The sequence below is a fragment of the Echinops telfairi genome, unplaced genomic scaffold (assembly GCF_000313985.2).
Source record: "Echinops telfairi isolate 266 unplaced genomic scaffold, ASM31398v2 ScPeMD7_7469;HRSCAF=8507_1, whole genome shotgun sequence".
NCBI lineage: Eukaryota > Metazoa > Chordata > Mammalia > Afrosoricida > Tenrecidae > Echinops > Echinops telfairi.
This window is the reverse complement of record NW_022111373.1, coordinates 67,175,313-67,195,929: the sequence shown is the minus strand read 5'-3', so window position 1 is coordinate 67,195,929 and position 20,617 is coordinate 67,175,313. Positions and strand designations below refer to the sequence as shown.

At 37.1% G+C, this 20,617-nt stretch overlaps 1 protein-coding gene across 1 annotated transcript in view; it reads left to right on the top strand.

Annotated features, from left to right (window-relative positions):
• XRCC4 (X-ray repair cross complementing 4) overlaps positions 1 to 20,617 on the top strand; it is a 279,731-nt gene that overhangs the window by 31,635 nt on the left and 227,479 nt on the right. Inside the window, exons 2-3 of the mRNA XM_004703650.3 lie at positions 836 to 988; positions 9,204 to 9,410. Of these exons, the coding sequence (XP_004703707.1) occupies positions 850 to 988; positions 9,204 to 9,410 (346 nt within the window). The 5' untranslated portion in view covers positions 836 to 849. The remainder of the gene's footprint in view (positions 1 to 835; positions 989 to 9,203; positions 9,411 to 20,617) is intronic.

The following is a 20,617-nucleotide window of genomic DNA, read 5'->3' as shown; positions in this document are numbered from 1 at the left end:
GGCCAGGTTGGCACAATAAACTAACTATGTCAGTGGTGGAGTGGGAATATTTTATCTTTTGATTGAGGTGTTGTCTGTGTGAATTTGTCCAATTTATAAATTTCATTGAAGAGCATTACAGTATGTATATTTTCAGTGTGCAAACAATACTTCACTACAAAGTTTTGAAGGCCAGGGAATTTATTGGCTTCAGTCTATAATAACTCCAAAAAGCCTCTCTCTTCATTAAAGGAAGCTCCTGAAACAGTGGCCACAGTATTGAAGTCACTGACGCAGGGTACCTCTTTCGTAATAACTGGGAATCTTAGGGTCTGAGATGTTCCTACATTTTGCTTTATGCTTATGCTCCCTTTTTATGTCACAAATCCTTCTTCCAAGCCTGGGGGACTTGACCAAATGTATCATCTCTAGTTACAATCACATACGATCATAAGATTATTCCCAGGCCACTCACATGAGTTCTTGTGATCCCTTCTTTTGTTCCTGAGAAAGATTCTATTGTCTCTTGGGGAAAAGAAAAGGTAAAATTTACTCTTCATATTTCTGGAAATAGTACTTTTTATTCTTCAATTTTCATTTAGATTCTTGTTTGGGATGACTCATTTACCATGTATAGACCTCTGCTGTTCTCATCTGGAAAACGTTTGAACCAATACTGTATTGAACAAAACTGAGACTTCTCTGAGCTCAGTGATCGACTAACTCTATTATGCCGGCTTTCTTTGGCTCACTTAATTCCTTGCTGTTTTGTATAGCTAAAAGACTACCTTAAATATGTGTGTGTTTGATAGTTTCAGCTTCGTGCAAAAAATATTAATTTTGTTCTTCTACATAGCAGGTGACCAGAGAATGGAGAAAAAAATACGCAGAATCTCTCTTGCTTCTGAACCGAATATAATTCATTTTTTACAAGTATCTTGGGAGAAAACCCTTGGATCTGGTTTTGTTGTTACACTGACTGATGGTCAGTCAGTATGGACTGGAACAGGTAATATTAAAAGCAAATTTTAAAATATTTAAGATTTTGATGTGTTGAGTTATCAGTGATAGCTCAAATTAAAGATCTGAATATTTTTTAATAAGAGAGGTCTTCATAAAGTTGGTAGGAAAATGGAATTATTAGATAATGGGATTTTTCCATTTTTCCAATATTTTCCATTATTAGATAACAGGAATATCCTTATAGATAATAGGTAAAATTAATGTGATTGCTTTTACTTATTAGTTCTATTTAGTTTATACAGCTTTTAATACCATTCCTATAGAGCAGTGGTTCTCAACCTTCCTAATGCCGCAACCCTTTAATACATTTCCTTATGTTGTGGTGACCCTGCTACCATAAAATTATTTTTGTTGCTACTTGATAACTGTAATTTTGCTACTGTATAAATCGTGGAACCCCTGTGAAAGGGTAATTCGGACCCCCAAAGGGGTTGCGATCCACAGGTTGAGAGCCGCTTCTATAGAGAAAGAAGTACTGTACTTATTTCCCTCAGGAAATTCTGGTTACCGGTTGAGAGTAACTGGTTGAGAGGGCATTTTTTGTCTGATTTATTTATAGAAAATTTTTAATGATTTATTTGTAGAAAATATAAATAGGACTTTTTAATGGATGTTTCCTGAGGACCTCCGGGAAGTATTATAAGGCAAAGGAAGTGCTTGGCTGCGCAAAGGGTTTGTAATAGCTTGGAGGTATGGTGTAGTATGGTGTTTTTGCCTTGATTTTATACTATTAATATTATTTGGATTATTTTCTAATGACATTGTACTCTGTTTACAACCATAACAAGACAATTAATAACCTAAAATTTTATGATTTTTTTTTAACCTACATAAGGAATTTTTTTTCATAGTGATCCTGCCAGTGAGAGTAGAGCTACCCCTGTGAGTTTGTGAGACTGTAACTCTTTAAGGGAGTAGAAAGCCTAGAGGCAGAATTGACTTTATGGTAGGTTTAAAAAAAAAAAAAAGATTTTGACTATTTTTTATAAAATCTTTAAAATTGTAATATATTTTGAAATTTTTTTCTGTCTTTGTTACACAATTCTGCTATCCCTGTGCTTGACACATGGATGTATGTATGGGTTGTTAGGAGAGTTGTGTGAGCCCCAATAAAATGATTTAAGAAAAAGTATGTTATACCACAAAGTCAAAATTGAATTTTATTTGTAAGTTTTATGATAGAGAACAAACAATGTCCATATTAAAGTTACTGTAAAATAAAGAACTTTCCTAAAGGGATGGTTATAACTTTTATTGTGTTTTTTTTGTGCTATAACTTTTTATGTAAGAAAAATTGGTTATTTTGGTTGATTGTCACAATACAGCGATGGGGAGAAACTTTTCATGCTAGCCCATTGTATCACAGTGAAAGTGCAGCTAAGGGACAATAGCTATTGGTTGAGGGTGATGGGGTCCTAAAGGGCTGAAAACCTCTGCAGTAGATTAGGGTTGGATACTTAGGAGCAAAAAAACCAGTTCCACTACCACCAGTTATGGCTGAAGTGCATGATTATTTGTAAAGGATACTTGTAATTCACATTATTTTAATCAACAGGTTAATTGTTATAGTAAGAATTAGTAGTTAATCAGATGACGTTGAGGTTCGTCAGGAGCCTCACTTATCACAGAAAAATATTGCATTCTGATTTAGTCAGGAAACCTCCTTCACCAAATCTAAGAAAAACAATACGTTAAAATTCTTATCAGTGGATTGGAAAAAAAAGGTATTTTAATGAATTCATATCTTATTTAATCAGAGATTTAAGTTAACATTTGTAGAATATTTTGTTTATGCTATAGAAAACATGCTGGCAGTTGTTATTTATAATGTCTATTGTTTCACTAAATTAGCTCCCGTAAAGACGAGGAACATATCCGATTTATTAACCACTGTGTATAAATCTTGGCCCCAGGTTTTAGCACTAACATGCCCAGCAAATATTTCCTGAAACATGAAACGATGCCCCAATTGTATATGCCAATTAGGAAGGAAAGAAAATTAGTCCTTTTACTTTTAGACAAATTTCATTTGGCAATGAAAATTTGTTTTATATTTATTGTTGACAGTGAAAAATAACAATTGTAGGACACTGTTTTCTGCAGCTTGGAATTTAGTGATGTCACATTTGTGTATTCTCTGATGGGTTGTTAGCAACTGGATTTACTGTACTGGACAGGTTTTCAAAAGAAAATTTTACAATATACTTTGGCCATTTTATATTGAAAGATATCTTCTAAAGTTTTTAAGTTTTATATCTTTCAATATTCATTTTTTATATCTTATTTTAAATTTCAAGCACATAATAAGAATCTAGATTATATAACTTTGTTTCTATGTTTAGTTAGGTCACAGTAAGTAAATCTAATTTGACACGTTACAGATAGACAATAACATGATTAGAAACACTGAACCAATTAAATAATTGAAACATGAAAATGAATTTCCTTCCTGACCTCATCCTGTGTTTTGTACAGCCTGTTAGTTGTTACAACCTTCAATTTGCTTAATTTTTTTTTTTATTTGAGTAAAATTAAAAGGATGTGGCATCCCTTTGAATCTCCCCCACACAAAAATCACTGATTTTGTTTCCATTAGCAGTGTTTTTTTCTAATGAATGTACTTTGGGGTCTAATTATCATGTGGTTGATCATCACCTATATATTTCATATGGTTAAGTCACATCACAGGGTTAATTCACAAAGTTGGTTAGGATTATTAGATTAGAAAGAGATGACTCTTATATGACTTTCAAGATTGTTACCAGCAGTAAGAACCCTTAGTCATCAATCTCTAGAGTAAAATTGACTTGAAAAGTAATTAAATTTTATTAATTATTTTACTATCAAATAATTAGATCAAGTTATTTTTGTCTTAAGCATAACTGTTTGGTGACCTGTAGAAAAATTATGTGACTGGATTCTGGAAAAAAGTACTTTTCATAAGTGAAGTAGTGGAATGGGCCTGTGAAGTGATGTTAAGATCTGTGGTGTTTTACTCTCAAGATCCCTACCCTAGTGGGATGACAACGCTGTGTGTCTTGAGCTTGAGCACATACTTTGGAGAGGATTGGGGGAAGCGCCACAGCCTTTCAGTAAGCTGTACCTTGAGATTCAAGCCAAGGCTTCTTTCCTTCCTTAACACACTCATCCACCATCTACCCACACTAATCACGTGACCCTCTCTTGGTTCTTGTTTGCAAACACTTCCCTCTTTTTCAGTCATGTTGGCCTACTTGCCTTGTATAGCCTTACTATGCAGTTTAGTGTATCCCTATGGAATTTCATTGTTTTTATTCCTAATATTTGAGGTTGTTGTGAAATAGAAGGCTTTTAGATATGCTTTTTGCAGCTGTTACACAAAATTCAAAATTAGTGACCAAGTAATTGTTCTAAGGTTAAGGTTCTAAAGCTCCTGTTTCATTTTCACATGTACTCTTTCATTTAGAAGAATCGTTGTTGGTAGTGCCATCTAGTTGGATATGACCGATGGTGATCCTATGAACAACAAAATGAAACACTGCCTGGTCCTGGAAACATGTTTTAAGTAGTTGTTGTCATGATTGTGACTCCGTGAGTGTACCGAGGAGAACTGCTCTGTAGAGTTCTCTAATGCCAGATCTATTGGAAGTAGATTGCTTGTTATGTCTTCCGAAGCACCCCTGTGTGGAGTGGAATATTGTATCTTATAGTTAAGCACTTACTATGAGTATTTGTAGCACCCAGAGATTCCTAGATTTATATGATAGCATATCAGCATTTGAATGTTGTCTCCATGCGGAGGGCTGGAAGTCTTGCTTGTGTATTGTTCTATATCCCATGCTTAACTTTGTGTCTGGTGCCTAGTAGAGGCCCTGTAAGCATTGCATTTGAATGTAATGAAGGCATGTTTCTATGAAGTATTTTCAGATGGGTATGGTTTCATTTTATTGAGACTTAGAATTCTTTTGACTTGAATATTTTATCAGTTGATCTTTTTCTCTGTGTATTTGAAATATTTATTTTACATTTTCCATAACTACATTCAATGATTTCCATAGATTAGTTTCTTTTTTCTCTTGATTACAAGAATCTAGGTATTGCCTCCTCCCTGGGGGAGGGACAGCAGAGATGAGGGTGGGGAGAGATGTCGGACAGTATAACTTATGACAAAAGTATAATAAGTTGTGAATTATGAAGGGTTCATGAGGGAGAGGGGGTGGGGAGGGTGGGGGGAAATGAGCAACTGATATTAAGGGTTGAGGTGGAGGGCAAATGTTTTGAGAATGATTAGGCCAGCGAATGCACATATGTGCTTGACACAATGGATGTATCTATGGATTGTGATTAGAATTGTACGAGCCCCAATAAAATCATTTTTTTAAAAAGAAAAAAAAAAGAAATAATTCCTTTCACAATGATCTACATATAAACCTCTCCCAGGGGTATGGACAAAAGAAAAATGGGTGAAAGGACACATCAGTCAATGTAAGACATGAAAAAATACTAATAATTTATAAATTATCAAGGGTTCATGAGGGAGGGAGGACGGGGGAGGGGAAAATGAGAAGCTGATACCAAGGGCTCAAGTAGAAAGAAAATGTTTTGCAAATGATGATGGCAACAAATGTACAAATGTGCTTGACACAATGGATGGATGTGTTGTGATAAGAGTTGTATGAGCCCCTAATAAAATGATTAAAAAAAATAAATGCTCTCCCTAGATATTACGAATTCTTCAATATAATTCACCTTCAAATTATGAAACTATACCTTAGAAATATAGGAAGGAAATATGTAAATATATTAATATATAAGGATAGCGATATAGGTCTAGGTGCATATGTTTATATGTAAGTATTAAGGTAGCAGATGGATATGGAACCTTTACTCAAGTCCTCCCTCAATGAAAGAAGACTTTGTTCTAATAACCTGGTGTGTTAGTCTGGGTACTTTAAAGAAACAAATCCACAGAAATTCATATATAAGAGAGTTTTATATAAAGGTTAAGTACGCATCAAGAAAACATCCCAACCCAGTGCTGCCCAAGCCCAAAAGTCTAACATTAACTCATTAACCCATATGTCTAACACCAGTCCACAAAGTCCTCCTCCATCTCACAAAACAGACACAATGAATGCCGACTGCAGGAGGAAAGCTGAGTCAGTGAATGTGTAAGCATCTCAGCCTTGGTGGGGGTCTCCACATGGGTGCTCAGGGTAGGTCCATGTGGCTTCTTCTCATGGATGTCTTGTAGGAAGTGAGCCTTGCAAGCTAAAGCAGGGAACTGGCTAAGGCAGCTGCACCCTGGTCCAACCATCAGAAAGTAAGAGACCCAAGAACTCGAAAGGTGAGGCTCACAAAGCCATTTCATCCCTCTGCCCTCCAATTAACCCCACATGTGTTTATCGGCCAGGTTGGCACAATAAACTAACTACCTCGCTTGGCATTCTGTGTTGCTCACCTTCCTGACATGTTTGCTGAAGACAAAATGGGTGCATTAGCAAATGTGGTGATTAAAACAGATGGTGCCCGGCTTTTATAAGATATAGAATCTGTGGTCTTAAAGGCTTCAAGTTAAACAAGCGGCCATCTTACAGGGAAGCAACAAACCCATATGGAAGAAGCACACCAACCTGTGTGATCATGAGGTTTTGACAAGATCAGGCATCAGAAGACCCCAAACAAACAATCATATCAGTGCAAATGAGGGGGGTCATAGTAGAGACCCAAAGCCCATCTGTAGACCATTGGATATCCTCTCACAGAAGGCTAACAAGGAAGGAACAAGCCAGCTAGGGTACAACATAGCACCCACGAAACACACAACATTCCTCTAGTTCTTTAATGCTTCTTCCCTCCCACTATCATGGAACCAGTTCTACCTTACACATCCAGCTAGACTGGAGCATGTACACTGGTACATATAAGAGCTCTCAACACACGGAATCCAGGACAGATAAACCTCTAAGGAACAGTAATGGGAGTAACAATACAATGAGGGTAGATGGAAGGTGGGAGTAGAAGGGAAGAAAGGGGGAACTGATTACAATGATGGATCTGTTAACCCCTCTCCCTCCACAAGGGGACAGACAACAAATGTGGGTAAAGGGAGACAGCGGACAGTATAAGGTATGAAAATAATAATTTATCAAGAGTTCACAAGAGTAGGAGGGTAGGGGAGAGAGGGGAAAAATTGAGCTGATACCAAGGGCTCAAGTAGAAAGAAAATTTTTAAAAATGATGATGGCAGTATATATAAAAATGTGCTTAATGCAATTGATGTATGGGTTATTATAAGAGGTATAAGAGCCCCCAATAAAATGATTTATTTTTTAAAAATTGTACCTTAGACAGGAAGGATTTGTCTTCTTATTTTTATGTTATTTGTTTTCTTCTCAGAAGAACTAATGAAATATTTGAATAGTCAAAAATTGGGTAGTGTTCATCTTCAGTATGAATCTACTTCTAAAGAGAGAGTATGTGAATGTGCTTTAGAAGATATAAAATCACATAAGCATATAAGGGATTTTTATTCTTATGTTCATATGCTGTGTAAAATAGACCCAAATCCTCACAACTGGACCGATAGGTGACATCATGATAAATGGAGAAATCTTTGAAGTTGTTGAGGATTTTTTGCCTTGCTTGGATCCACAGTTGTGTTTGGATCAGCAATCAGTGCTCATGGAAGCAGCAGTCAAGAGATAGAAGATGAGCTGCTTTAGGTAAATCTGCTTCAATGCTCTTTAGAGTATTGAAAAGTAAGGATGTTACTTTGAGGACTAAGGTGTTCCTGACCCAAGTCCTGGTATTTTCCATTAAATAAGGAAGACTTTATACTCCCTTAATGAGTTTCATTCTTGGAAACACACAGGGGCAGGTCTACCCTCTCCTTTAGAGCTGCTGTGAATCAGAATCAACTCAATGGCAGTGAGTTTGCTTTTCTACAACCCAAGGCACTTGATACTCCTGCTAGAGATGGGCCGTGTTTGAAAATTATAAAGCATGGAAGCAAAATAAGCAACAGAATTTCTGAAACTCTGTCAGCAGATAGAAGACACAGAGTTAATTTCCAAGAACCGCCAATCCGAATCTCAAACCTAAAGCATTGCCACTGATTTGTTTCTGACTTATTGTCACCCTATAGGACCGTATAGAACTGCCCCACTGAGTCTCTAGGCTGTATGTCTTTATAGAAGCTGACTGCCACACCTTTCTCCCAATGAATGGTTGGTGGATTTGAACTGCTAACTTTGCGTTAGCAGCCAAACAGTTTAACCATTGTTCCACCAGAATTTCTACTAATCAACATGCAATCTTTAATATGTTTAAAATTTTCAGATATTTAAAGGAAGAGTAAGATGATAAGCTATTATGAAATAGAAACAAAGAAAATATAGAATTGATGATATAATTATCAGTGGATTGGTAAAATAGCTGGCTAAGTAAGCCTGGTTGAGAAAGCTTGAAGTTAGGTCTACAGTATGTAATTGTGTGATAGAAGAGGTATACCATAAATAATAATTTCCTTCTCTTTCCCTCCTCATCATTTCCTTTATCATTTACTCTTTATCATTTTCTATTGCCCACTAATAATGAGATAAGAATGAACACTTTTAATTTAACTTCACTCTACTTATGTGATTAATAACTAGATTATAGGCTATGTAATCTCTTATAATTGAGATAAAGAATAAAGATTTTATAAAATATAATGCTTATGAATCATATGAAATATGAAGGGGCTTAAAAATTCATAAAAAAATAGAACAAAAAGATCATGGAATTTTTTATGGACTTTGTGAAACTCCTCAAAATTGATCGCACTTTGAACTAGGGGTAAAAATACAGAATGAGAATTTCTGTAGTCATTTACAATGCACAGATATATTTCATCTGAGGATTGTGCAAAATGCCAGGATTCTAATGCTTTTCAAATGACATTTGAAATTAAATTAATGCATTACCCTATTTTTTTAGTTCCAAATTTGTAAATTTAGAAATTATAAAATTATAAAATTTTTAGTTCACTTAAAAGTATAATTTGACCTTAAAATGTATATGGTAAGAATTTATTTTACTCTTCATTTTAATTTTTGGTTATATAATATATAAATTAATATCAACAAGTAACCGCATATTTCCCATATTTGAATAATTATTTTTCATTTCAGACTTTTACGAATATTTCTTATGTTTTATAATCTTTCTTTTCCCCTTAGTTTCTGCGTCAGAGATTTCTCAAGAAGCTGACGACATGACAATGGAAGAAGAGAGATACGTCGATGAGCTGAGACATGCACTGGTGCTGGGAGCAGGACCGCCCGATGCCTACAAATTTAATTTCTCCAAAGAGTCTTGTCACTTCTCTCTTGAGAAAAACTTGAAAAATGTTTCAGTAAGTAAAACTTTTCATAATGTTACAAGTGGTAAAATGACAGAGCACTTATTAAAGATTATGCTTAATGTGCAGGCCGTTAGCACATTGTTTTCAGAATACCCCAGAAATAAAGCATTGGGAAGTCCTTGATTTCTAAGTTGAAAGAATGATTCTAATATAAGGCATCAAATGCTTTATATCAATAAATTGTGAAAAATAATTATTGGAAAGGTATTTCTCTGCCAGCCAGTAGATTCCAACTCATAGTAACCCTATAGGAGAGAGTAGAATTGCTCCTGTGGGTTTCCAAGACCGTAAATCTATATGGGAGTCGAAAACTTAATCTTTCTCTCTCTGAGTAGCTCGTGGTTTTGAAGTGCTGACTTTGCATTCAACAGCCCAATTCTTAATCCACTGCATCATTAAGGCACTATATTACATTGTTAAGACTTTAAAAGCATAAGTATTGTAGAGATAGTTATATGAATGAGTAGTTTTGAAAATAGGGTGAAAAGTTTTAGGTTCGTGAGGGAGGGCCTCATGCAATGTCAGCAGTACAAAACCACCAGCCAGGTCCGCCGGAAAAGGCACAGCTTTGCGCTCCAGTCAGGAGTGGCAGTCTTGGAATCCGCAAGGCCAGTTCTGTCCTGTCCTATTGGGTTACTGTAAGGCAGACTGTGCCTGATGGCAATGCGTTATTTTGAAGCGGCTTCTTTTGAAATAAGTATGGGAAATACTAATTTCTAGAAAGAAAATAATTATTTATTTACTTATAAATTATGAACTTACAAATTATTTGGTAATTTAAGTTTAGTCAAACATAACGAAGAATTTTATTTATTTATATTTATTATGAGCCTTTGACATTTTAAAATAGGAAGAAATCACTTTGAGATCATACATTCCACAACCTATTTACAGACAAAGCTGCTTACTACTTTCCTGCTCAGTCCCTGCACCAATTCAGTCCAAGGCAGTGGTTGGTTTATTAAATGTTGTCTACATATTGTCAGTAGATATATAGTATAAGTTCATGAGCGAGTTCGATTGCTATTTTATTCTCTTTTGCTAGTGACTTATCAATCAGGTGTGACGTGTGTAGTAGAAGAAAGAGAAGGAAATCTTTACCACATGAAGTTTAGAGATAGTTTGGACAGTTTGTGTTAGAGGTAAAGTGAGTCCAAATAGTTCTTTAAACCACCCCTTTCATTCAGAATGATTACAATGCTTTATAATTTAGAGAAATAATTGAAGAAAAAAATGGAATTATTATTTTCAAATCCATTTGAACATGAAGAGAATATTAGGTGATGTATGTTCTTTCTATACTGGCTGTGAAATTTCTTGCAAGTTTCAATGTGTGAAGGTCCTTAAAATGAACATTTTAAGAAGGGAAAGTTAGAAGGTTTGAACTGACATTAAAAATTTTATTATATATAGCAAATACTCTTCTGTGGCCCAACTCGGTGAGATATTATATGAGGGGGCTTCACAAAGTTTCTGGAAAAAGTAAATTGTTTGTCAAGTTCACTTCCTGTGAACTTTTTGGAGCTCGCCCTCATACAAACACAGCACAATTTCTTCTAATATTTTGAAGCCGATTATTGTGAAACTGGGAGTAATGCCATTTCACTTCAACAAGCATTTGTATGTAATGACCACCATTATTTAGTGCAGCCAGTTTTTAGTTTGCATCTGTTTTGTATATACTGATGCAAAATAAATTCCAAATTTATGAGACATGTTTTGAAACCGGAAAGATTTTTGGTATCTCTGATGTGGTGAAGGGGGAGGGGAGGCTTGCCTCACTGGCATGGATTGAGCACTTGCCATTCTTGGCAATACCGCTGGTTTTGCTCCTCTATGAAGAGTCGCTCTTGATGTATATTGGCATTGATGACTGAAGCATGTCTTGTTTATGACCTTGAAGCTGATCTACTTTATTGAAACCAAGGCCTTTAACCACTATCTTTTCACCAGGTTTCCTCAAGAATCTGCAATAAAAGAAAACATTTCCCTTGAAGGACACATTTTAAAGTACTGCATTGTAATTTTGATAGGTGTCCTCATACTTATTCATTTAGGCTGCTCTCATAACAGTTTCACAAAGCGGAGATTCCTCACGGGTTGTCTTTAGATACTTTTCAATATATGAATGAGTAAAGCTTTTCTTCTTCTTTTCTTTTTTAATCATTTTATTGGGGCCTCATATAGCTCTTATCACAACCCATCCATCCATCCATTGGGTCAAGCACATTTGTACCTTTGTTGCCATCATTTTCTAAACATTTTCTTTGTACTTTAGCCCTTGGATCATTTATAAATTGTCATTATTTTTTCATGTCTTACACTGGCCGATGTCTTCCTTCACCCAAGCTTTGCTTTTAAGTTGCTGCCATCAGCATTATTGTTGCATTTGAAAACTCACATATTTTATTTGTTCAAACTGTCCTTCGAATCTGTCAGTGCTGAAGGATGTGCTTATGTAAACCAAATTTAAGATAGACAATATCTTGTCATTTTATCCGCTAGCAAAAATTTGCTGGTAATTGGCTATGGTAGTTACATAGTCTGGTGTCAATTTGAGGATTAAGAGTGAAGGGATGGAATCTAGCCTGTGGATCATTGTATAGCCAATGAGGCCTCAGTGTGGGCATGCCCTGCTGAGAATTCTGGGAACTCCTGCATTTCCTCCTTGGAGGCAGGAGACACACACCCTCTCTCTCTCTTGGTTCACTCCCTTGAAGACTCTCTACTGACAAGGCTGACTCCCTGTGAAATATCCCTGTGGAGAAGCCGCATGGACCTACCCTGATGCCGCCCTGGGTGCTGGATAAACCACATGGAGACCCCTGCCAGTGCTGAGATGCTTACACTGCCACTGGATTTACAGGACTTCCCACCCACTGGCCTGTGATCTTCCTGTCATTGCATGTGTTTCAAGAGTCTGAAGAGGACTTTATAGACTGGTATCGGACATATGGGCTAAGACTTATGGGCTTGATCAGGACTGGGCTGGGATGTTTTCTCAGTATTCAATTGCTCTTGAATATAAACCTCTTGCTTATACACATGTGAGTGTCCATAAATTTGTTTCTATAGTCTACCCGGACCAACACAATGGCAGAGTACTTTTTAAGGCTAATTGTGCTTGGATGATCTGAACATTTAGAAAAATGTTTGTAATCCTTTTGTTGATAACACAGAAATCTGATTGTTGTTGCCAAAAATGACCTGGTAAACTTAGAACAAAGAATGAATGAACATAGATTCAACTAAAAAAGTTGAAGTGAATTCTGTTATTTCTTGAGTATTAGACCATGAATTCTGAGCACCCCATTTTCAGAAGGCTATGGATGACAATGAAAGCTCAGAATCTATTTGCAGAGTCCCCACATCAAATTAAAGCCTCCACTGAATTGTTTCTGACCATTTATTCGTGTTTGTGAGCAGTCTTGTACTTGGCGCAGTATATTATTACTCTTTGTATCACCTCCACTCCCTCCAGCCAGCCCATGCAGGGGCATTCTCCCTTAGGCCATGAACACTCCCTCATGGTGTGTTTATGAGGAGGTCACCTTCCTGGGGGTAGCGTGGTCATAAATCATGCCCTGACTGCCTTGGTTGGAGGGCCGGGGACCAATCTTGTAAGCTTCTCTGTCTAATGTAAGTGTCCCAATCATGGTCCCATTCCTGATTCTCTAATCCCACCTGTAATGGATGTGTTGATCTGCCACCAGTCGTGCTTTTGTGGCACCTTTCTTTGCCCTTCCTTGCCCGTTTGAAAGCTTTGTGTCTCAGCAAACTCTTGGATGCAGTATGGCCTTATGCTAATGGTCCCCCTCATCCAAACAATATGTCTTTCTTTTTGTCTTGTCCTGTTTAAGACTTAATAAATATTCTCTGTAAGATTAATGAGTCCAGCTCTCTTCCAAAATGATTGGATTTGAGAGGGCATGAGCTGCAACTAGAATACTTACAGGTAAGAGATAAAGGGATAGCAGGGTTGGGCATGGGGGAGCCTGACGCATAGACACTCCAGGGCTTGGAACTTTGTTTGAGGCAGGTTTATATACACACCCTGTCACGCAGCCTGCCTTTCCTGACAGGTTTCTACACAAAGGGACAGTTGACAATTATTTGAGGACATACAAAGAAACATTAATACATAACCAAGCTGTTCACAGACAGGAGGGGAGGATAAAGTTGGGAAAAGGGAATAACATATTGAACAGACTGTTGTGTTTTGGCAGCTTTGCCAGGGAACAGGAGGCAAAATGTCCATCTGATCTCAGGCTGAGAGTCAGGCCAGTCAGTGCATCATCAGCTCCCCCAGATGAGCCATTAGCATTTCCCACAGGCCTTGAACTGTGGAAAGTGGTGGTCTGTCCTGTTTGCCTAAGAAAAAAACAGCTTTGCCCCCACAATTCTCTTAAATTTGACATTTGAGGTCTCTTTTGTTCCCTAACACAGTTGACATAAATTACTTGTTCATAGCAGTATACACCCCATGAGTTCTAAGTTCATTTGCTTTTATACATCTCGAGAGTCATGTTTTTTAGAGATTTGTTGTCCACAATTCCTTAAATTTATGTTGCATTCTGTTTTGGAGATCATAGCACATGCTTAATCTTTTGAATAATTATTCAAAACTAATACAATATTTTTTGTCTTCTTAGAAGAAGGAGCTATTAATTTTTCAATGTAAAAAGGCTTAATTCTTTTGAAAAAAAATTAAGGTTTTATCTGAGTGAAAGAAAAAGCTATTTCCAAATACTGAATAATTTTAAATACGCATTTCCCTATGTTCATGTTTCTTTACATTTTGGGAGGGGGGTGTGAGTTCATACCGTTTATGAGATTACTTTTCAGGTTGAAAATCACACATTTACCTACAACACAAGGAATCCAGGATAGATAACCCCCTCAGGGCCAACATTGAGAGTAAAGATGCCAGGAGTATTAGGGGAGGGTTGGGGAGAAAGGGGAATTGATCACAAAGATCAAACTATAACCCCCTCCCAGGGGGATGAACCATGGAAAAGTGAGTGAGGGGTGATGGAGGTTATGATGTAAGCTGTGAAAATAATAATCTGTAACTTATCAAGGGTTCATGAGGGAGGGTGAGCAGGGGTGGGAGGGGGAAGAAATGGGGAGCTGATATCAGGAACTCCAGTGGGAAGAGAATGCTTTGAAAATCATGATGGCGGCATATGTGCAAATGTGCTTGACACACTGGATGAATGTATGGATTGTGATAGATGTAAGAGCCCCAAATAAAAGTATTTAATTTAAAAAAAAGGAAAAGCACTTTTACTTTAAATTGGCTTTAAACTAAATGTCATAATTTAACTTCAAGTTGATGCTTATGAGAATAAATGCTGACTGAACAAGTCGACCGACCTCGGCCCCAGCGCCATCCGTTGCAGGGGATTGCTGTGACTGAAAGCACACGCTGTGCTGCCCGCACTGGGGCATGCTGCCTTTTCACTGGGCGCACCGTCACTCACGCAGGGAATTGGGAGATGTCCGCTGTGTCCCTCGTTCCCCTCTGCCTTTCATCATTTCTCCTGATTGTACAGGATATGCTTGGTCATGCCAGTGGTGCATCTTCAGTAATAATGTTTTCAGCTTTCTCTTTTGCATTTTAATTTTGTTTCTTCAAAAACAAAACAACACAAAAAAACCCTTACTTATGAACCACCTGAAAAAGACTGAATGAATTTTGATAAGAATAACTGTGGGTTCATAATTGACATATCTTTCGGTTTTCTCATCTATAAACACTTTGAAGTCATTTCTTATAGTTATTGCAGGTCCAACCTACTGTAGTTTTCTATTTCTAAAACTAGTCCAACTGAAAGAAAGCCAGGAAGATAGAGGCAAAAGGAAACATAATGAAATATTTTTAAAGAACAACAAAAAGTTAGAATTAACCACAGAATCTTTCTTAGAATTATAGAAAAATTCGTTTTTATCTCATATCTTCTCTTCACTCTACACAGTTCATGTGTTTGCTTCATACATTTTCTTAAGAACAGTATAAAAATTTGACACAAAGGTTTGTTTTTTTCAGATGTAAACATCTAAGTAGGAAGTTCTGGCTTAATATAATAGCTTTATAATATTGCAGGCTCAGGCTCCATTATTCATGTTGCTTTGCAATGTTTAATAGTTTTTATCTTATGTTAAAAAATGGCTGGTCTAGCAATCGCTATTATATTTGCCTTCTAAGATACAGGAACAAGTGGAAGAAGAAAATCAAGAGCATATGCTTTTTCTTTAAGGCCATTACCCTGACATTTCAGATGTTTGAGCTTTCTCACATTCCGTTGTCCAGAACTTATTCACCATGCTACACTTAGCTGCACAGGAATCTTATACCCAGACATTTCCATTATTGTTTAAAAGGCTATACGTATTTGATAATGATTTGAAGCTGTGAATAAGGTTCCCAGCAACGTCTTCTTCTGAAGTGGGGAACCTAGCCTTTCATGTACAAGGCAGAGCGTGGCATCCAAGAAGAAGAGTGTGGCATCAGGATTGGAGGAAGGCTTACCAACAACCTGCACTATGCGTCTTCTTCTGAAGTGGGGAACCTAGCCTTTCATGTACAAGGCAGAGTGTGGCATCCATGAAGAAGAGTGTGGCATCAGGATTGGAGGAAGGCTTACCAACAACCTGCACTATGCACATGACAAAACTTGTCTGCTGGAAGCGAGGAGGAATTCAAGCACTTGGTGATCAAGATCAAGGATTGTAGCTTTTGGTATGGATTGCAGTTCAATGTAGGGAAGACTGGAGTCCTCACAACTAGATCAGTATGGAGAAAAGGCCGAAGTTATCAAGGATTTTGTCTTGGTTGGATCCACAATCAATGCGCATGGAAGCAGCCGTCAAGAAATCAAAAGTTATGGTATCTGTAAGAGATCCCAATAAAATGATTAAAAAATAAATTAAAAAATATATCCCTGTGGAAAAAGTCAGTTTTTCACATATTTGTGAATTCATTTCATAAGCTATCTATTGATATATTGTGAATCCTTGGGTCCTTCTTTGAATCAATAACATCTATCTAGCTTTCATCAATTCAGGAGTTAAATAAAATCTTTGACATCTGTCAAAAAAAGAAATCAAAAGATGTAGTGCATTGGGTAAATCTGCGCAAGACCACTTCAGAGTATTGAAGAGCAAGGATGTTATTTTTAGGACTAAACTCGCCTAAGCCATGGTATTCTCCATTGCCTCAGAAGCGTTTAAAAGTTGGACTTTGAACAAGGAAAATGATAGAAGAACTGATGCGTTTGAATTGTGCTGCTAATGAAGGATATTGAAAATACCATGGGCTGCTTAAAGGACACCCCAATCTGTCTTGGAAGACATACAGCCAAGAGTGCTCCTGAGAGGCAAGCATGGCAAGACTTCATGCTACATACTTTCTGTATTTTGTCAGGAGAGATCAGTCCTGGGATAGAGACCCCGTGTTTGGTAAAGTGGCCCTCAGTGAGATGGATTGACACAGTGGCTACATCAGTGGTCTCTGGCATAGGGACAATTGTGAGGGTGGCACAGGACCATACAGTTTCATCCTGTTGTGCATAGGGCAGTATGGGTTGAGCTGAATTGATGGCACTTAACAACAACATATAAAAAGGGGAGAGTAGATTTTGAGGGAGAACCAGCAGTCTTATGTAAACATTCAGGAAAGGCACACATATATACCCATATATATATTTGAGCGTAAGTTTATATTTGAATGTATATGTGTAACTTTTATTTGAGCCTAATTTACATATAATATAAAAATACATATAGCTGATATATTTGCCTTCCTGAGTTACACATGTACTTTTATTGAAACAAGGATTTTTTTATTAGTATTTTTTCCCATTGTTCTTAAGGAAGCTCTTACAGATATAGCAATCCATAGTTAATCAAGCATGATTTTTCAATTGTTGCCACCATCATTTTCAAAACATTTTCTTCTTGCACTCTTTGATATCAACTCTCCTAGTGTTTTCATTATATTTAAGTGTTTTAGTAATATTTTTAAAAAGTACAACATATTGTAAAGTATTCGCTAGTATGTTTCTTACTCTGTATTGGAACTATCCATTTTTTTTAGGTTAGAAATTATGTTCAAATAGTCTGTCCATATGTATTTAACTTAGATATCTCAGGTCTATGAAAACGAGGTGAAAGGAGTTAGACTAACAGCCAACATTGTCTTTTTAAAAGCAGCCATCCGTGTATTATTGCCTTGTGTCCCTGCGGGTTAAGTGACTGAATTCAAAAGTCATTTCCAGATGAAATATCAGAATCACAGCATTTTTGGTGATACTGTGCCAAAGGCTTTGTCCAAAATGGTAATGACTTTCAGGTTTGTTGGGAGTATGGGTTGCAGACGTGTTGTTGAAGTGCCTGAAAAAGAGACCATAGTATTCTTAATTTCTGTGATGTAAGCATCTGTATATTCCTGCCATTTTTATATCAAGCTTTTTTCTGACCCCTTTGGAATGTAACAACTAAGTCAGTGGTGGTAAGTGGTGCAGAAATATTGCCCTAAGTATTTATCTTTTAGTTTTAGCCGTAGAAGGAACTTTAGAATTACTGATTTACAAAATGAAATTATTACCTTTTAGTTATAATTTGATTTTCAGAACTAGTTTTATTTCATTTTGGGGTGTTATATTGCCTAAGTTTGGTTTAAATGCTTTCTTCTTTTATTAGAAACATTAATAAGTCATTATATCTTTTCTCAGTTACTCTAGGATTGTTACAGAAAGAAACAATTTACTGTAAGAACAGAAGTAGAAAAGAGCATGCAAACAGTAGCCAATCTAAATACTCTTGGGTGTCAATAATAATGTCTGCTTATTGCTTTACAGTTTAACTAGTTTCACTTGTTTTATCTCACTTCATCCGGTAGACCTTATAATGTCACTGGTAATAGGTGAGGAAATGATGCTGAAAGCATGAATTAGTCGCTCAGGAAAGCAGGGATAGTAAATTAAGTAGGATATAATTCAAGACTCTGTGTTATTAATCTAAAATCAGTTTTTATTTTTTAGAAATCACCAGCTTTTATTTGAGTGTAATTTACATATAATAAAATGTATGTACCACATATACTCAAGTATAAGCCGACCCAAATATCAGCCTAGGCCCCTACTTTTACCACAAAAACTGCATTAAAAATGTGCTGAAAAACTTGGCATATACACAAGTATACATGGTAATCTGTATGAAAAGAAATCTAACCAGCAGTTTTCTGGTGACTAAGTGGGAAGAAAGGAAGATGCAAGGATGAGGAATAAAAAGGGACACAAAGAAGTATTGGGAGATGAAGACATGTTCATTGTTTTAACTGTGGAAACAGCATCCTGGTGAAAAGATAGAGAACTGCTAGTGAGTTGATACCAGCTCATGGAACCCTTATGAAAACCAAAAGGAAGCATTTGAGTCCAGTACTGCCACTACGGTGTCAATTCATCTTACCAAGGCTTTTCCACAACCTCACAGACTCTCCGTTTCACCAAAAATGATGTTCTCCTCCAGCAACAATCACTCTTTATGACATGCCCTACGAGGGTGAGTCCAGCATTGTTTTGTTGTGATCCATGAGGTTTTCATGGGCTAATTTTCAGAAGTAGTTCATGAGGCCTTTCTCCCTACCGTCCTTTACTCTGGAAGAGCTACTGAAACCTGTCCAGTATGGTCACAGCAATGTGCAATCAATCAAAGGATGCTCAATTGACAATTGCGTGATGGGCTGTGTGTTGTTTTAAAGTAAAATTACTTACTTATGACTGTTCCATCCATGTCTTTGTAACTTCCATCAAATGACAGGGATGAGATTACCAGCACCAATGAAGGGGAGTAGTCAGTTTTGCCATTCTACTGAGTATGAGTGAGCATCTCCGAAGCAAGAAGAGGAACCCACAGCCATCAAGAGAGATGCACTACCAGTGGAGCATCTGTTTGACATGACAGAGACACCAAAGTCCACGAGACAGAGCAGGGGAGCAATGAAAAGACCATGAGGCAAAGCAGAGGAGCAACACTGAGACCATGAGGCCGACGAGTGGTCTGCCCAGCCCGTGGAACAAGGCAAAGGCCATGGGATCATAAGGTTAAGAAGCCAAGGACCAGAGAGAGAGATGCCTGCTAGCATGGCTGAGAAGTGGTCCAGTCAACAAAAGAACTGTAGCTTTAGCATTTTGTAACCTGATAACTTCCCTTATAAACGTGATGACTGTGGGTATCATCTGTGAGTTGGTCTGGCCCCTACCATGGATTCTTAAACTCAGCAGAGAAGGAAAAGACCACAGGAGGGATGGTGGGGTTTAGAACGGGGTAAGAAGGAGGAGAGTGCAAGCCTGTCTGACCTCTGCCTTCGGGCAATTGGACCTTGTGGAGCTGCAGTCCCCGTTATTTTTTGTGCACAAACTATACTTTCTTCAGGAGAATGATGAGACTTTCCACTCTTGTAAAGTTAGTCTTGGAAACCCATAAGGGTAGTTCTTACCTGATAGCATCACTATGTATGGGAATAGGGTGTTATAGGGTCAGTATGTGTGGGGATTGACTCGAGAGCACTGAGTTTTTTAAGTATACTTTCTATAGGCACATTTTTATTATGTTAATGTGAGTTGCACCTTAAGGAAACAACATATTAAAAAAAAACCATAGAAAATCTGCACATGAATGGACATAGTTCCTATATTCAAATTAGCCGACAATCAAAAGCTACCCATCATATCTATACTTTGGAATTTGACTTGTGTTCAACAATAAAAAGGAATGAACTGATGACATACAATTAATCATGATGAATCATAAAGCCATTATACTGTACAAAGTTATATACAAGAGTATGTACTGTATAACCCAAAAACCAAGCTCCCTGCCATAGGGTTAATGCTAACTCATCGTGACACTCCTATGGGTTTCGAGAATGTAACTCTTTATGGGCAGAGAAGGCCCTTCCTTTCTTCCTCGGAGCTGATAGTGGTTTCGAACTGTCAACTATGTGCATTACAGCCCAGTGCATACACTACGCCATCAATGCTCCCATAGAACATATAGTTTCATTTATAGAAAATAAATAGGTAGAGCTAATTTATAGTGGTAGAGTGCAATTCATTGGTTGTCTGGGACATCAGGGATAGGCAGGATTGGGGGAGATAGGTATTTTTCTTTGATAAATACCTAGAAGTACAATAGTTGGATCAGAGGACAGATACATATTTATCT